Source organism: Corvus cornix, chromosome 1 (assembly GCF_000738735.6).
Source record: "Corvus cornix cornix isolate S_Up_H32 chromosome 1, ASM73873v5, whole genome shotgun sequence".
NCBI lineage: Eukaryota > Metazoa > Chordata > Aves > Passeriformes > Corvidae > Corvus > Corvus cornix.
Window position 1 is genome coordinate 38,501,580 of NC_046332.1, and position 15,097 is coordinate 38,516,676.

Sequence of the window (15,097 nt, forward strand, 5' to 3'; positions counted from 1 at the left end):
TCCATTTATCTGTTTTTATTAGTGTTAAGGAAACCAAACAGCCTTCATCAAGAAACAAAATATACACACACAGTCAACTTGCTAATACAGAATAATGCTTTAAACCATCTTACATAGTGATTGTACATAAGAGCAGACCTGCCCTTTAACCTCAAAGCAAATCCAAGTCATTAGAAAGTATTTTGTATGGATTCTTTGCACTATTGAACCATAATGCGTCAGGCCACCCTGTAACAAACGTGGTGATGCTGTGCAGCCTCTTACTTATCCTGTCAGGAGGTGGCTGTGGATTTCTCTGTAAGCACGGTGTGGTGATTGCAGCAGTAGAGCAGACAGAAGTGGAGACTGCAGGAGGAAAGACTGTTAACTGCCTTGGCACGAATTTAGCTTTTGAAAGGCAGTTTCTTAGGTGGAAATGGGTCTGCTTTTATGCTCTCTCCAAAAATCCTTCTCAAGGGGAATAGCAGCTGAGTGAAGCAGCTGACAGGCATATTAAACAGGTGACTACAGTCTGGGATCCTGTCATAAAAGAGCAAGACAGGAACCCACACCAGGCAGTGCCCCTTCTCCTTAGCAGACAGGTGGAGAAGCAGCCTGAAGACCTTGCACATACTTCACTGCCTTTCTGAAAGCCCCCGCTTCTGCAACCCTGTGCTTACCTGTTTGGAAGAGCAAGGGGGCAGTCATGGTTTGACCAAGTGTCTGGTTTATCTCCTACAGTAAATTTTTGTATTAAAATTGAATTTCAACTTGAGTTTAGTTGAGTGACAGCAGTTCTTGAAGCAGACTATGAGGAAAAAGGTAGGGTTTAGAAAATGGCTAAGCTGTTCAGTCTGCCAGAAAAACCTAAAGCAGCAGTTGCAATGCAGGCAGAAAGGCGTCTTTGGTTGATGCACAGTTGCTTCCATTAGTTAGCAGAAAACTGAAATACCCTAAGTACACCACTATAACCCTGCACAGAAGCATTAAAATTGCTAATTATGCTTGCCCAAGCAAAACGTAATGGCTGCTCCCAGCAGTTCACACGTGCCCCTTGGTATTCCACTACCTTTCCCCTGATGACTATGAGGCACTGGAGGCCAGAGGAGCTGTGGAAAGCCCAGGGGAGCCACACTCTGCTCCCCCCCTCAGAAATAAAGGTGCTTAAGTTGCATCCTGGCACACCCACTGTAAACCATAAGCAAGATTCCAAAGTTGCAGAGATGGAAGTAAACGTTGTCCTACAAAATCAAGGCCTGTATGTTGCTCCTCTACTGCTGTGTTTTACTGGGGAGAAGCTGCCTGTTCTTTAAATAAGGCATCATTTACATGGCTTCCTATGGTCTAGGTTGAGGTGAAGGGAGTGACACGTTGCAGACGTTACTGTTGCTTGTTTCCAGCTGTGCTGGCAAATGCCCCTGTTCACTCTGCTGTGCAGGAGGGTGTGTGATGTCACAGCTGCATCTGAGGCTCCAACAGAAAGGCAGGTTTGGCCTTTCAAACTTCTGAGCAGACATTTTTCCTCCACAGTACTTCATGCTCGTGCGCAGACTCTTCCAAGCCAAGTGATTTCCAGCACATCAGTGAACAAAGAGCAAGCTCCAGGCTTCTTACAAGTGGCAGGTGCAATTGGCTTGTATTAAAAGCTAGCCACTGAGAAGGTTAATTGCATAGGGGGCCTTGTCTGTGTTGGTTTTTGCTTTAAGCTTTCTCTAGTGCTACAGTACTAATAAGTTACCCTGGAGAGAAATAAATAAATAGGTTGGCATCTCCCAAGCACCATGCTGGAAATCCAGGGGGTTTCTGAAAAGCTGCCCCCCATGGTCCTGGGAAGTTACTCAGCAAAAAGAAGTCCATATTATACAACTGTCTGTACGGGAGCGACGCACTGCGCGGGAGAGCCGGCTCGCTCCGAGGATGAGGTGGAACGGTTGGTGATCTCCCTCTGCAGCTCCTCCACTTTCTTCTGCAGCTCAGCCCGCTTGGCCAGAAGCTCCTTGTAGCGATTATGGACAGGTTCCTGCAAGGGAATGTGTAGCTGAGCACTGGGAGATGAGCGTGGAAGTGGGAGCCTGAAACACAAAACTACTGCTGACCTTACACACAGCTGTGAGGGAAGGAGGGGAGGTACTTGAGAGTCATCAGTCTCCAGCCCACAGGTACCTGAGTGCTTGCTCTGGCTTTGGGCTGCTCGTTTGGATCCAACATGCACATTGCAGGGGTGGCTAAACAAAACAGTCTGTACGCATTTTGAAAGATGACTGTTGCCAAACTCTAATCTCTGACCTTTCTGGGGGACACTGGCCATGGCATCTCAGCCTGGACATAATTTCAGGGGCTTGGGGAGGGTGGAAAACCAGCCAGATTCTTCTAAATATTTTCACATAGTTCTGACTGTTTAGTAGCCAGTACTGCAAAGTGTTTGCTGGGTTCCTGTGTCTAAGGCTGCAGATTTGCAGAGCTGTTACCTGCAGATGGGCAGTGAGGCAATCGGGAATTTTTGTCCCTTCCTATTAAAAAGTGATGCCAGCATTCAGGGTCATGCTCAGACTTCCCTGCCAGCTTCCCTGCTGGCTGAGGTCAGACCCTTGCACCTCAGGCAGCCAAAGCAAGCAGCAGGTTTCTGTCATCAGTAATTTAAATACAGCCCCAAAATTCCTATCTAGAGCCCCATATCCAGAGAAGTCTTAGGGGTTTAAGCTCTTTTGTAAAGAGAATTCAAATAATTTTTCCGACATTCTAAGTGAGGAATTTCCCAAACTGCTGAGAATCCTCAGTTCCTGCAGATTTCACAAGGTGGTGATGTCCAGCTGGGCACGTGCACCAGGCAGCTCTAGGTGGCGCTTGCTCTTGCTGGCATTTGAATTTAGGTGTTTGTTTTCAGATTTAAGCAGTGGCAGCATAAGTTTGTAGACTACCTAAAGGTCTTGATCTCCAAATAAGAGTATTGGTAGCAGCAGAGAGGGAAGCAGGAGTAGGAAGAGGCGTACCTGAGGCTTCATCCTGGGGTTCCAGCGGATGTAGTAACCGACCCACAGCTCGAGGTGGCGCATGCTGGCCACGGGATACAGGACGTGGTTGGAGTAGCTCACGTACAAAGGGTTAGTGAAGTCTTCCAGTTGGCTGTTGATGTAAGACCAAAGTGATACAGTCTTTTTTGGAAGGCTCTGTAAGGGAAGGGGGTGGAGGAGGCTTTATTTGCCATACGAATCCCAGCTATCTACAAACTACAGCAGCACAGACATATGCCTGTCATTAATATGGAACTGGTTGCTTTTTTGTAGCTTAAAAAAACCCCAAAACTGTTCTTTTGATGTGGTTCTTGTACTCAAAGCACATGAATGCAGGCAGGCACACGCACCCTGGTACAGAACAACCCCTCTGACCCACCCAGCTGCCAGCACAGACCAGGCATCACCACTGGTACAGAGAGGGGGGACTGGCATGTGAACTCTGAGTGCTTTAGTTAAACTTCACTTCTCTAAAGTGCTCCTGGAGGACTTGCTGGATTTAATTGCAAAGGAAGAAGAGAAAACATTTGACTTAGGCCCTGATCTAGTGGAATAATTAGGCCTGTGAATACTCCCACTGAAACCAGTGCTGAAGTACTTTCTAGATTAAGTACTTCACTAAGCTGCGGCCTTTTAAAAAAATCCCCAAACCCACGTCCAAACAGCATGCAGATTTTCTTCCCTGGAAATGACAATTATTCAATCATTGTGGACCCCAGAGAAACAGGGACACTGATTTCACTATAGTAAAATGCTATCACTTTTATTTTACAGCTAGCTTTTATGATTATTTTTAACTGATGTTCTATCAAATGTAATCACATCAGGTCTGCACAGCACTGCCCTCGTGTACCTCTGTGCTGTTCGGCTGCAGCCTTTGGTGACAGAATGCTTCATCTTCAGCTAGCTGAGACAGAATGAGTGCCACTGTTTTCCTTCTAATTCCACACTGGGTCTGAGTGTACACATCTCTACGCTCCTCCCTGGGCAAACAAACCTCGGCCAGACTGCAGGGCAGAGCTGGCTTGTGGCAGGACAGAGAGGCGCGTCCTCACTGAGAGTAGGAGAGTTGTCCTCTCCCGGGAAGATGCAAGCACAGCAAGAACACACATTAAGACCAGTTACTTGCTGTAACCTGTGTGTGCAGAATGACAGCACGCACTAGATAGTTCAAAGTACCCTAAAGGGACCACTTCAAAGAAAAGGGACAACAAAAGAGCACCAGTTCCCACGGAGAAGGTTACAGTAAACTGTAAGTTCAAAGCACAACTGTGCTTCCACTGCCTGGGAGACACCAAGAGCTATTCAACCACTAGTGACTAACTGAAAGTAGACAGAGTGTCCAGAAGGGAGATAGTGTTGCTCTGAAACATGAAGTCTACAACAGATAGCAGTTTGTGCAAAGAGGAAAATCCCCCAAGTCCCAGCTGTTGAGAAGGTGGGCTTGGCATTTCCCAGGCCCACATCTACATCTACCTTTGAGTGAGGAACCAGCTTCTGTAGCAATATCTGGCCAGCTAAAGCACTCAGGAACAGGGTTTACCTTGGAGAGAAGCTGTCTTACCTCCTTCACTCTTTGCTGCTCACTGCTGCAGAGGAAGGTCCCAAACAAACAGCTGTACAGGTGATCCAGGATGGTGATCAGGAAGTACTCATTGAACTCAAATGCTGTAGGAAACTTTAGGCAGAAACAGAAAATTAGGCTGGGATTTTGAAACAGGAAAATAAACTTTCTCCCACACTGTGGTCTTGGTAAGGAGTTGGCCTCTTGATTTCTAGAACAGGATCTGTCCCTGTTCCCTGCCTGGCTGGACACTCAGGGTCATATTTGTTCCTTCCAGGAGCAAGAGTTTCCCTCTTGGAAAGCTACTTTGCATGTGCAGAGAGGAATTCTGAGCAAAAGCCAGAGGTCAGCAGGGTTACAGCACTGTGTTTATATACACTCAGTGCTGCTTCAAATTGAAGCTCGCTCTGCTATGCCTGCTCCTCATGACAAGCCATGCAGCTGGACTGTGAATAAAAGGCTCACAAGAAATAAATACGTTCAAAAAGTGGAGATTTCCCAGGGCCAAATGGAAATAACCTGGGTGCCTAACACAGCACTGCCCAGAGGGAACAGCAGGGAGGCACCTTGTGACAGAGGCCAGCAGGAGGAAAAGGTGTATGGGCATAGGCCATGTTTGTTGCTGAGTTCTGTGCAGAAACAATCTGAGACAAGGACAACTGAAGCTCCACAAAAGGTCAGTAAGAATACATGCAGTGAACTGCAAAGATATGCAGGGGCGATGGAGAGGAGAGCAGGAGGCCCTCCTCCCTCACAACCACCCTTCTCTTCCCAGGCTGCCCCAGTTGTGACATCTTGACCTCACCAGCTGCAGGTCAGGATGCCCAGCTATAGGAGCAATCCAAGGAGACCAAAATGAAAGTGACTTCTGATGACAGTAAAGCCTCCTCTTCTCTCTGCATGGATGTAGTACAGCTTCATATGTAGTGCCATCCTTCTCTTCCATTTCTCCTGGTCTAATCCATGATGAGCCTAGCTTTTTTTCCAGTGAACTGCCTGACCATAGCTGACTTTTGTGTCACAGAAGATACCAAAAACCTTCCAGGTTCCACATGCCTGGAGAAAAACCTCCCAGACACAGGGGATCTCTCCTGGACTGCACCTCTGCCATGCCTGGTCTGAAGTGAGGCACTCAGCTCTGTACATCACATTATGAACTGGGAGCAGTACATCGGCCTTCAGAAGAAGTTAAAATGGAGCCTGTCTTGCTGCAGTTTGGATCAGGTTACAGCATCAGCTTGAGCAGAGGCAACAGGGATCTGTCGTACCCACCCGTGGTAGGGACTGACATTAGCAAGTGCCTTCAGGCTCTTTACTTAACAGGCTCCCAAAAAGCCTGCTGCCAGAATCAAAGCCAGAGTACAAGCCCAGGAAGGAGATCCTGCACAGGTCAGCTTGGAAATCATTCCTGTGTCCAGACACTGTGCCATGTCTCAGTGCCCTGGCTCTGTGGACACGGGTGCCACCCAGCAGTTTACCTGTCTTGTCATTTGCCAGACACAGTCGATGAACTGCAGGAAGACGGGGGAGCGATCGGCATCCGCGTGATTCTTGTCCCCGTGGCCAACCCTCTGAAACAGCAGCACACAGAACACGAGTCACCCAGGGCTTCATGGGGAAACTGCTGGGGTCTGCTCTCTGTCACCTAAACCTTTACCAACAGCTTCAAAAGCTTCTAATGAGTCTTGATACTGCTTTGTCCATATCAGTGGGTAAAGGAGTAAAGGACAGCTACTCTCTTTGTGTTTGAAGTGAAAATTCTTTATGGGGATATTTTCATGCTAAGTTAAAACAAGAGTTGTTTGAGTAGAGGCTCCAGATGCTATGCTGGCACTGATTTCAGTTAATAGCTAAAGTTTAGAAGGGAAAAAAAAGAGAATGCTTTTTGATTCAGTTGCAGCTGTTGTCCTGGCTACTTCAGTAGTAGAGCGTGCTAGACACAAGCACTACCTACAGGCACGGCATGCGGCGATAACCGTCACGCAACACCTCGCTGCTTCCAAGAGCTGTACAAACACCAGCCCAGCCCATCGCCTGCCACCTCCAGAGAGGCACTAATGACACTACTCCCTGAAGCAGGCCTCCAACCCTGACTGTGCTGTGTGGCCAACACGTGAGGCACGACTCCTCAGAACTAGCAGAGTGCATTAATGGTTATGTATTACCCGGGAGCCCCAAGCACGGTACAAAGACAGAACAAGAATGTGTAAGTAACAGAGATCCCCAATACAGTTCTCCCTTCACCATCACTGTCACTTATTTTCCTTGTCTAGACAGTGAAGAAGCTAAAACACTCGTTGTTCAAATACCAGATAACAAGTTTTGCTGCAGCACAACCTCAGTTGTTTCAGTGCCTCAGTTTCCCCACCTTCCTCAGAGCATTTGACAGTGCAACCCATTGCTGCAGGTGCTGTACACAGACCTTGTTCTAGCCCTTGCAGAATGAAACAACCATGAGAGGACAGCTACAAGCAAAACACAGAAGGAACAAAGACTGAAAGGATTCTACTGAAAAGCCCTCTCAATTCCCATCAGTGCAAACTATAACAAACTGCTGTGTCACAAGCCCACAAAGCTGCCTCTCTGCCAGCTGCAAGGACACAACCACAAGCTACTCTTGATCCAGGCTCAAACTGCTGCTCTTTCACCTATATAATTAGAAGCCTCTCCAAAAATGAACTGTGCCTGAAAAAAATGTGAGCTCAAGGCTATAAACAAATTCCCCAACCTCTTCAATACCAAAACATTTCTTAGATGATGGTGCCCAAGCAGTCTGAGAAAATGGACTGAACTGCAAATGAAGACAAAAAATGTCCCAGTGGTCTCTGCCAACTCCCAGCAGAAATGCCAGCACTGAACCCAAAGCACACTGCTAGTTTAAGCCTAAGCATGGGAACGTGACATTATCAGTCAGACACCTGAGAGACTTAATACCAGCTGTTCCTGGTATCTAACCAATACAGTCCCAAGGAGGTTAAGAGATAAATGGAATTATAGGTAGAAAACAATAACATCAGCATTCACCTCTCTTCTGCGAGTTCAGCCAGGAAACTTCTCACAGGAAAGGCTAAACTCCCCTGAAATCCTTCAGGAGGGACAATAACTTTGTGTTCAGTGCCTTCCACGGGCTAGTGACTCACCAGCTGAAACCTGTGGCCGAAGCTCAGCCACTCCTTCTCCACTAGCACCTCAAAGCCCCTGATAGTTCGGTAGTAGCCATCCAACATGAGCAGGGAGAGCGAGGTGAGCTGGGCTGTGCGGTCCCAGCCATCACTGCAGTGCACAACCACAGATGTCTTCCCTGATTCCACTTTGTCAGCAATCCGAAGGGCTCCAGCAAGAATGAGCTAGGGCAAGGAAAAAAAACAAATTACAAAATCTCTTTGGAACAGAAACTATAAATGAAAAATGGCTAGTGACAGCACAGGACAGACCAAGGGCTCTGTTTGCCTCAAGGAGAATGGTAAATCAGTTCCAACTACTTTATAACTAGGACAGCAAACTGGTGAACACATTTTCTGTTCCAGCAAGATGACGATACATCTAAACTGTAGTGTAGGCACAACTCTAGAAGAGCCCTTGCATAAAGCTCAGTCCTTGGACAAGTCAGGATTTAAATGAAGGAGCATTTTGTGTCTGATAGGAATGGGCATCACCTTGCAGCTGCCCCAGGAGCAGATCTGCCCGTCTGCACCAGCAGAGCAACAATGTAAGCTGGACATTTCTAGAGCAGAAGAAGCTAATTTGAAAACCAACATCTGGAGAAGCCAAAACATTTTGCCTCCTTATTCTGACTCTGCTCGGATTCCTGAAAGGCTGACAGGGCACAAACTCCCAGCATTTCCTTGTCTGGACCAGTCAATAATGCCAGGATGTCAAGGAGCTGAGTCAAGAGCTTGGAAACTCTGTGACTCCTGAGCTCTAAGCAGAGCTTTCACAGTTACACATCACCCAGGAACATCCTTCACTTTCAAAGCACCATCTTTCAGTATTTTAGCCCCTTCTCTTGTCCCTCTTCTCATCTCCTTAAGATTCCTCACTCCAAGAAACTATGGTTTTAGTTGCTTATAAATGGAAAACAAATTGTAAATCTTTAAATTTACAAGGAATTTAAAATCCTGGCATTAGCTCTGGATATCTTTCCCAGTGAGCAGACTGGTAAGGACTTGTGGTTGCCCAGCCACATGCAGGGGATGCAAACATGCATACCTTGATATGCTCTAGCCAGTGAGTTGACTCTAAATTAGACAGCCAGTGAGTCTCCTCGATATTGGGATACACAATTTCTTTCAGTTTTCTCAGCGACTCTCTCATAACATGAATATTGTGAATGTCCAGGAACACTAATTCTGCATTCTGATAGGCATCCTCGCTTTCATAGCCCCCTCCTTTAGCCTGAAGAACAAAATCCACACACAGATCATTAAGCAAAAACATATTTTGTACTTTACCCCAGTCCTTTGTCCTGAGCAAACAGCAGCTGACAATGACAGTGACTGGGCTATCTAAAGCAGGCAAAAAACATTGGCTTTATCTTACAGTTGGGAGCAAACATGTACAGGCACACACTTTGTGTCTCTATTCTGCAATAGCTAATGAATCCTACAATTTTTACTAAAGAGTATCACATTACAAGCCTTCTTTTCCTCTGTAATTATCATTTATCCCCATTCAAGCTGTTAACTCATTACATTCGCTAATCTATCATTTAAAAATTTACCATACTATTACAGAGGAGGATAACCCACACACTAATTGTCTTTCCTAAGTGGTGGGAAAGGCAGATTTTAAAAAAAAAAAAGATCTTTAGTGCAACAAAGCAGCTCCACCATTAAAACAAAGCTTAAAGTGATGGCATGAAACACAATTTTTAGAAGGATAGAATGATGGACCCTGGGAACTACTGACCTGTCAGCCTCACCTCTGTGCCTGGGAGGATCATGGAACAGATCCTTTGAGAAGATGTGCCAGGGCACATGGAGGACAGGGAGGTGATTCAGGAAATCCAGCATGGCTTCACCAAGGGCAAGTCCTGCCTGACCAGCCCCGTGGCCTTCTATGATGGAGTGACTACAGCAGCGGACAGGGGAAGGGCTATGGGTGTGATCTACCTGTACTTGAGTAAAACCTTTGACACAGTCCCCCACAACATCCTTCTCTCTAGACTGGAGATGATGGGCAGACAGTTTGATGGATGAGAAGTTGGATAGTCACAGCCAGAGGGTAGTGGCCAATAGCTCAATGTCCAGCCAGTGGCAAGCGGTGTCCCTGAGGAATCCATATGGGGACTAGGGCTATTTAATATCTTCATCAGTGACACAAACAGAAGGATCAAATGCCATCCACAGGGGCTTGGACAAGCTTGGGAAGTGGACCCACGGGAACCTCATGAGGTTTAACGAGACCAGGTGCCAGGTGCTGCAACTGGGTCAGGACACTCCTGGTATCAACACAGGCTGGGGATGAACAGATCAGAGCAGCCCTGCCCTGAAGGACTTGGGGGTGTTGGTGGATGAGAGGCTGGACATGACCCAGCCATGGGCACTCACAGCCCAGAGAGCCAAACGTGTCCTGGGCTGCATCCAAAGCAGCGTGGGCAGCAGAGTGAGGGAGGGGATTCTGCCCCTCTGCTCTGCTCTGGTGAGACCCCACTGCAGTGCTGTGTCCAACTCTGGGGACCTCAGCAGAGGAAAGACATGGTACTGTTGGATCAAATCCACAAAGATGATCAGAGGTCTGGAGCATTTCTCCCGTGAAGAAAGGCTGAGAAGGGAAGGCCCTGGAGAGACCTTATAGCAGCCTTCCAGTACTTAAAGGAGGCCTATAAGAAAGATGGGGACAAATGTTTTAGTAGGCCCTGTTGTGACACGACAAGGGGTAATGGTTTGAAAGTAATAGAGAGTAGATTCAGACTAAATATAAAGAAGAAATTTTTCACACTAAGGGTGGTAAAACACTAGAACAGGTTTTCCAGAACAGTGGTAGATGCCTCATTCTTGGAAACATTCAAGGTCAGGTTGGATGGGTTCCAAGCAACCTGATCTAGCAGAAGATGTCCCTGCTCATGGCAGAGGAGGGTTGGACTAGATGACCTTTAAAGGTCCTTTCCAACCCAAACCATCCTGTGATTCTATAACAGCAGAAAGAACACAGCAATATTCCTTGACATTAGCAATCCCCAGTTATATTTTGGAATTAAAAATCTCGATGCCTGATTTTCAGAAGTGCTGAGTATCTCCTGCTCCCATCACAGTTAACAGGGACAAAGTTCTGGTGCTGTTAGAGGAAGCAATATTTCACCCATGTGAATTGAAAAATGGTGATACACAAGGCCCAAAGTGCTAGAGTCTGATCTTAGTACTACTTCATTTTTTTTCCCCTTCCAATCTCATTTCCCATTGTAAATTAATAGAATGGATCATTAGTAGTCACACTGACATCTTACAGATACCAGTGTAGGTACAAAAGTCTGTCTAGAGAACTGGATCATTGCATGCAGATTTCCTTTGCAGTGGAAAACCCTTTTGTGATCCTTAAGAATAATATGAAATGGTGGTGGGAAATGTGCTCTAAATTATTACATTCCCAGTTTTAGTCAGAGGAAAAAGTACCTGACCTTATTGGCTACAGCATTCACACTAGGCCTTGCATCAAATATGAAGATTTTATGGGACTGGGCATTCGAATCCATGATGGCTTGAAGGTACTTTTCATCCTCCTTGCTCCGCTTGCCACTCACTCCCACCATGGGCTGGCTACAGCGAGTGATCGTTGCTTGACTTTCTGGGTGAATCCATGACAAGACCTTTGGAAACAAATGGGAATTAAATTAAGGAAAAATGGGATTTGTTAAACCAGGGAAATGATTTACCTGTAATGGTTTGCTCTAGGATCCTGTTAGCTGCTTCCAGAAGGCTAAATGGACTGAAGGATTCTACTAAATCACAACTGAATGAAAGAACTCCTCTGTCCTTACTCATTCTGGTAGCATTCCCAAAGTTTGAACAAACCAAAGGTGATCAAATTGTTTAAGTCTGACTTTTAAATACGATGGAGACTGTTTTCCTGGCTGTTGTGTGAGTCAGTATGTGGGCTGTATCTTACTTTATGTTACACAATGTAAAAGTTAAGCACTTTAGGAACAGACTGAATTTTCTATAGACTTGAGAAGTAAACCAGTACCTTTTCAGTTACCTCTGAAATAATCATCATAACAATGTGTTTTATCTTATTTCATTTAATAAGCACTCTCATCAAGAGTATCACTGCGTCTTCCTCTATCCTGAAAGTCAGAGTAGGCCAGACTCTTGTAAACAGCCAAACAGAGCTGCTTTGTGTTTCCCAGGAACTGAACTGAGATTTGGTTTGAGTTGTGCTAAATTATCTTATCTTCTAGTTTTGGTTTAGTCTACATCTCTTTCACAACAGTAGTTTCAGTAGATGCTGTTGTTTTCTATGTCCTCAAACATGTTGTTGTCACTTTTATTATCCACTGACCATTTATTTGCTCCCTGGAATCCACTCAGCCTGATCTTGGTAGTACTTATTGCCGAAAGGTATGTGAAACAAAACCACATCAAAGTGGCTTCCTCTGTCCCACTCACTGGTATTCGTCCTCTTGATCTGAAGGATGCCACTCTCTTTAATTCCTCATCGGGAATGTTTACAGGCACAGCTAGAATGGCAGGGTATGTGTCACACAGCTCGTAGCGCTCATTAATCTTGGTCAGCCTCCAGCTTTCATTGGGAATTCCCTAAAGAGGAAACTGCAGGTTAGCAATGAGTTGCTCTGAGACCTCAGCACAGACAAATCCCCAGACCTGAAATTCAAGGCAACATTTGTTAAGGACGGACATTTAGAGCTGGTACTTGGGAATGCATTATCTTGGTAACTTGCATTTCATGTCTCTCCCCAGAGAGGTGGATGTTTTGCTCAAGTCACTGAAGAGCAGGGAAACTGGGCTTCAGGCAGGGCTATCCATGGCAAAGGAACTGTGGAGGCTACAGATGTAGCAACACAGGTGGTCCCCCTGAGCCCATCTTTACAATACCTCCTGGTCTCATCACGGGCTTACAGGAGAGCCAGGAGCAGGACAGAATGGCTGACCAACTGAGTCCTCTCATGACACTTAGTTCAAATGTGGTGGTTGGAAACTAGGCATACAAAGCAGAGTTCCCAGACAGGATGGGGGAAGGGGAAGAAGGGAGAACAGGAAGTAAAACACCTCCAAAAATCATCCTGATCTGGGCTTTGTTCAGTGTTTGTGGCACAACTGTGCAAACCTCTAAAAACACCAAAAACTTAACAACTGTATGTCTCTGGTTGTGTGACTGTATGTGATGTGCAACTCCCATGTTTCTGTCACACTAAGCTCTCTGGCTGTACTAAGGACTTGGGCTGGGAGAGCAGTGAATCTCCACACACACATCATAGAGCTCAGCGTGCTGCGATGGGGAAGCCACTCAAGAGCTTCCCAGAGAACAATCTCCAAGTAACACCTGAAGCACAATGGGGACAACCCTGACAACCTGCAGACGTGGTTTGGCTGATGCTAGGAGAGAACAGACCAACAGGGAGTGGCTGGTGCAGCTGCCTGCAAGGAGAGATTTAAACAGACCCCTGTGGCAGCAGGGTTGAGCTCTGACACAAAGCATCTCTGTGGGGAAGACACATCTGCTGCAGCAAACATGGCCAGGCTGTGAAGCACAGAGTGTGTTTGAGGGCAACATCAACTCTTAACACAATACACACTTCTGTTCTAATAAACACTACTTCATTTTAAGGGAGAGTGGTGGCACACTGATTACCACTGTCATGGCTCCCACAGGAAATAAATGACAAATCTAACACAAGTCAGACGAGCTGTGATAATTACGGCTGACCCACACAGACTGCAGCCGGCTCCCCATCCCAGTGGTGAGTCACGCTGTCAAAAGAGGTCGTGGTTAGAAATCTGAGGGGAGGCCAGACCTTCTGTCTAATATCAGTCACACACCCTGCTTATGAACCACCCCTGTCCTTTGGCCCTCCCTGGGAAGGCAGTGTTACTACAGGGATCACAAGTACCCCAAAAGCCTGAAGGAAAGCTATTTTTGGCACTGTCTGAAGCTGAAGAATTGGCAGAAACAGTGGGTATACACAGTTCAAGCTTACTGATGGGTAAAACATGCTCAGAGGTCTACCTGCTGCACCCAGCAAGGATGGAATCTGCTGGGTCCACCAGCTTTGCTGCCAGCCAGGGAATAGCAAGACCTCTTGCCAGTGACCAAGCTGTTTACTACCTAGAAGTGGACTAATGGCAAATTAGTTCTCAGTCCTGTCCTAGTAAGTACGTGCAATGGATCCATAAACAATTCCTGAAAATTCCACCTCCCCTAAATCTGAATGAAAACTACTCAGTCAGCACAGTCTTGGCAAGAAAAATTGGAGCTAACAAGCAACTACATGGAAGAAAGTCCCCTTTTCATTTTATCCAACTACTCTACCAATGCTCATGGAGAAGACCAAGGAGTGGGCACTGGAAAGCACCCTCTTCACAGTGCTGGACAGCGTGGCTTCAGCACACACTACTTGGGCCAGAACTGAGCTCTGAAGCTCTCCAAAACTCTGAGTCTTTCAGCTGCCACACACAAATTTGAAGGAAATCTTTCCTCTGCTATAGCCCAGACCAGAAAAATCCATGACAAGCCCCCAAAGAAAGAAAAGATGCTGTGCATCAGCATTCAAATTTCCTTTGACTCTTGGGGAATGTTTGCTTTCCCCTGGCCCAGGAGCTTTGAATCACAGCACCACCCAGAACGCTTTGGATTCAGATCGTGACTTTCTCTAAGGACTGGAAGCAAACAGAAGTAAGCCAAGCGGGCTAGAAGAGAAGCTAAATTTGCATCTTCCCTGGAAGTTTGCCATCATGCACTGTAGCTTCTGCATTTATTCGTGCTCCTTCAGATTTGCCCTTCTCCAGCTGGAATCAATAGAAAAAGCCAAACGTGATATAAAGCACACTGGTATTTCCTCATCTAAGATGCATTTCACTGCTTCCCGGTAAGTTGTAAGCACCCAAAAGCCTACTATCAAACCAAACTGTTACAGATGTAACTCAATAAGCCTCTGCAGGCTAAGGAGTCGCTCTGGGAGCTGCCTGCCTGTGCACCTGCAGGAGGAACTCAGGCATGCCTTGCTAACAGCAGGCTGTGATCATCCTGAAGCTGCCAGGGCACGTGGCATGTCCACATTAGTGACCAGAGACTTCTGCACAGGTCTGTCTTCTTCAGGTAAATTAATGCTGCTAGCAGCTCCTGGTTCTAGGGGAATTCATATCTCTGGTGGCTGCCAGAGGGCAAACTGAGGAAGGCAGCAAAGCCACCTCTATAGTGATAAATTAAATGTACCCATGACCGTTCTCACTGAGCCCAGCTGAACCAATGCACCTCACATCCATACTATTAAACTCACTTATCCTCCAGACAGGACAGTTTCTCCAAACTGCCTGCTGGTGATCCTTGACTTGCATCACAGTATCTTTGTGCATGGCTAAAGATGCTC

At 46.4% G+C, this 15,097-nt stretch overlaps 1 protein-coding gene across 3 annotated transcripts in view; it reads right to left on the minus strand.

The window, feature by feature from the left end:
• The window catches only part of MTMR2 (myotubularin related protein 2), a 63,145-nt gene continuing 48,048 nt past the window's right edge, over positions 1 to 15,097 (minus strand). For 2 of the 3 annotated variants that reach the window (XM_039563615.1, XM_019286442.3), the window contains 8 exons: positions 12,159 to 12,308; positions 11,171 to 11,359; positions 8,764 to 8,949; positions 7,695 to 7,901; positions 6,033 to 6,125; positions 4,555 to 4,668; positions 2,970 to 3,146; positions 1 to 1,999 (listed from right to left, as the gene is read on the minus strand). In XM_039563615.1, the coding sequence (XP_039419549.1) occupies positions 1,838 to 1,999; positions 2,970 to 3,146; positions 4,555 to 4,668; positions 6,033 to 6,125; positions 7,695 to 7,901; positions 8,764 to 8,949; positions 11,171 to 11,359; positions 12,159 to 12,308 (1,278 nt within the window). In that variant the 3' untranslated portion in view covers positions 1 to 1,837. Of the gene's footprint in view, positions 2,000 to 2,969; positions 3,147 to 4,554; positions 4,669 to 6,032; positions 6,126 to 7,694; positions 7,902 to 8,763; positions 8,950 to 11,170; positions 11,360 to 12,158; positions 12,309 to 15,097 lie in introns of those variants that run through there. The other variant, XM_039563629.1, reaches the window with a different exon arrangement.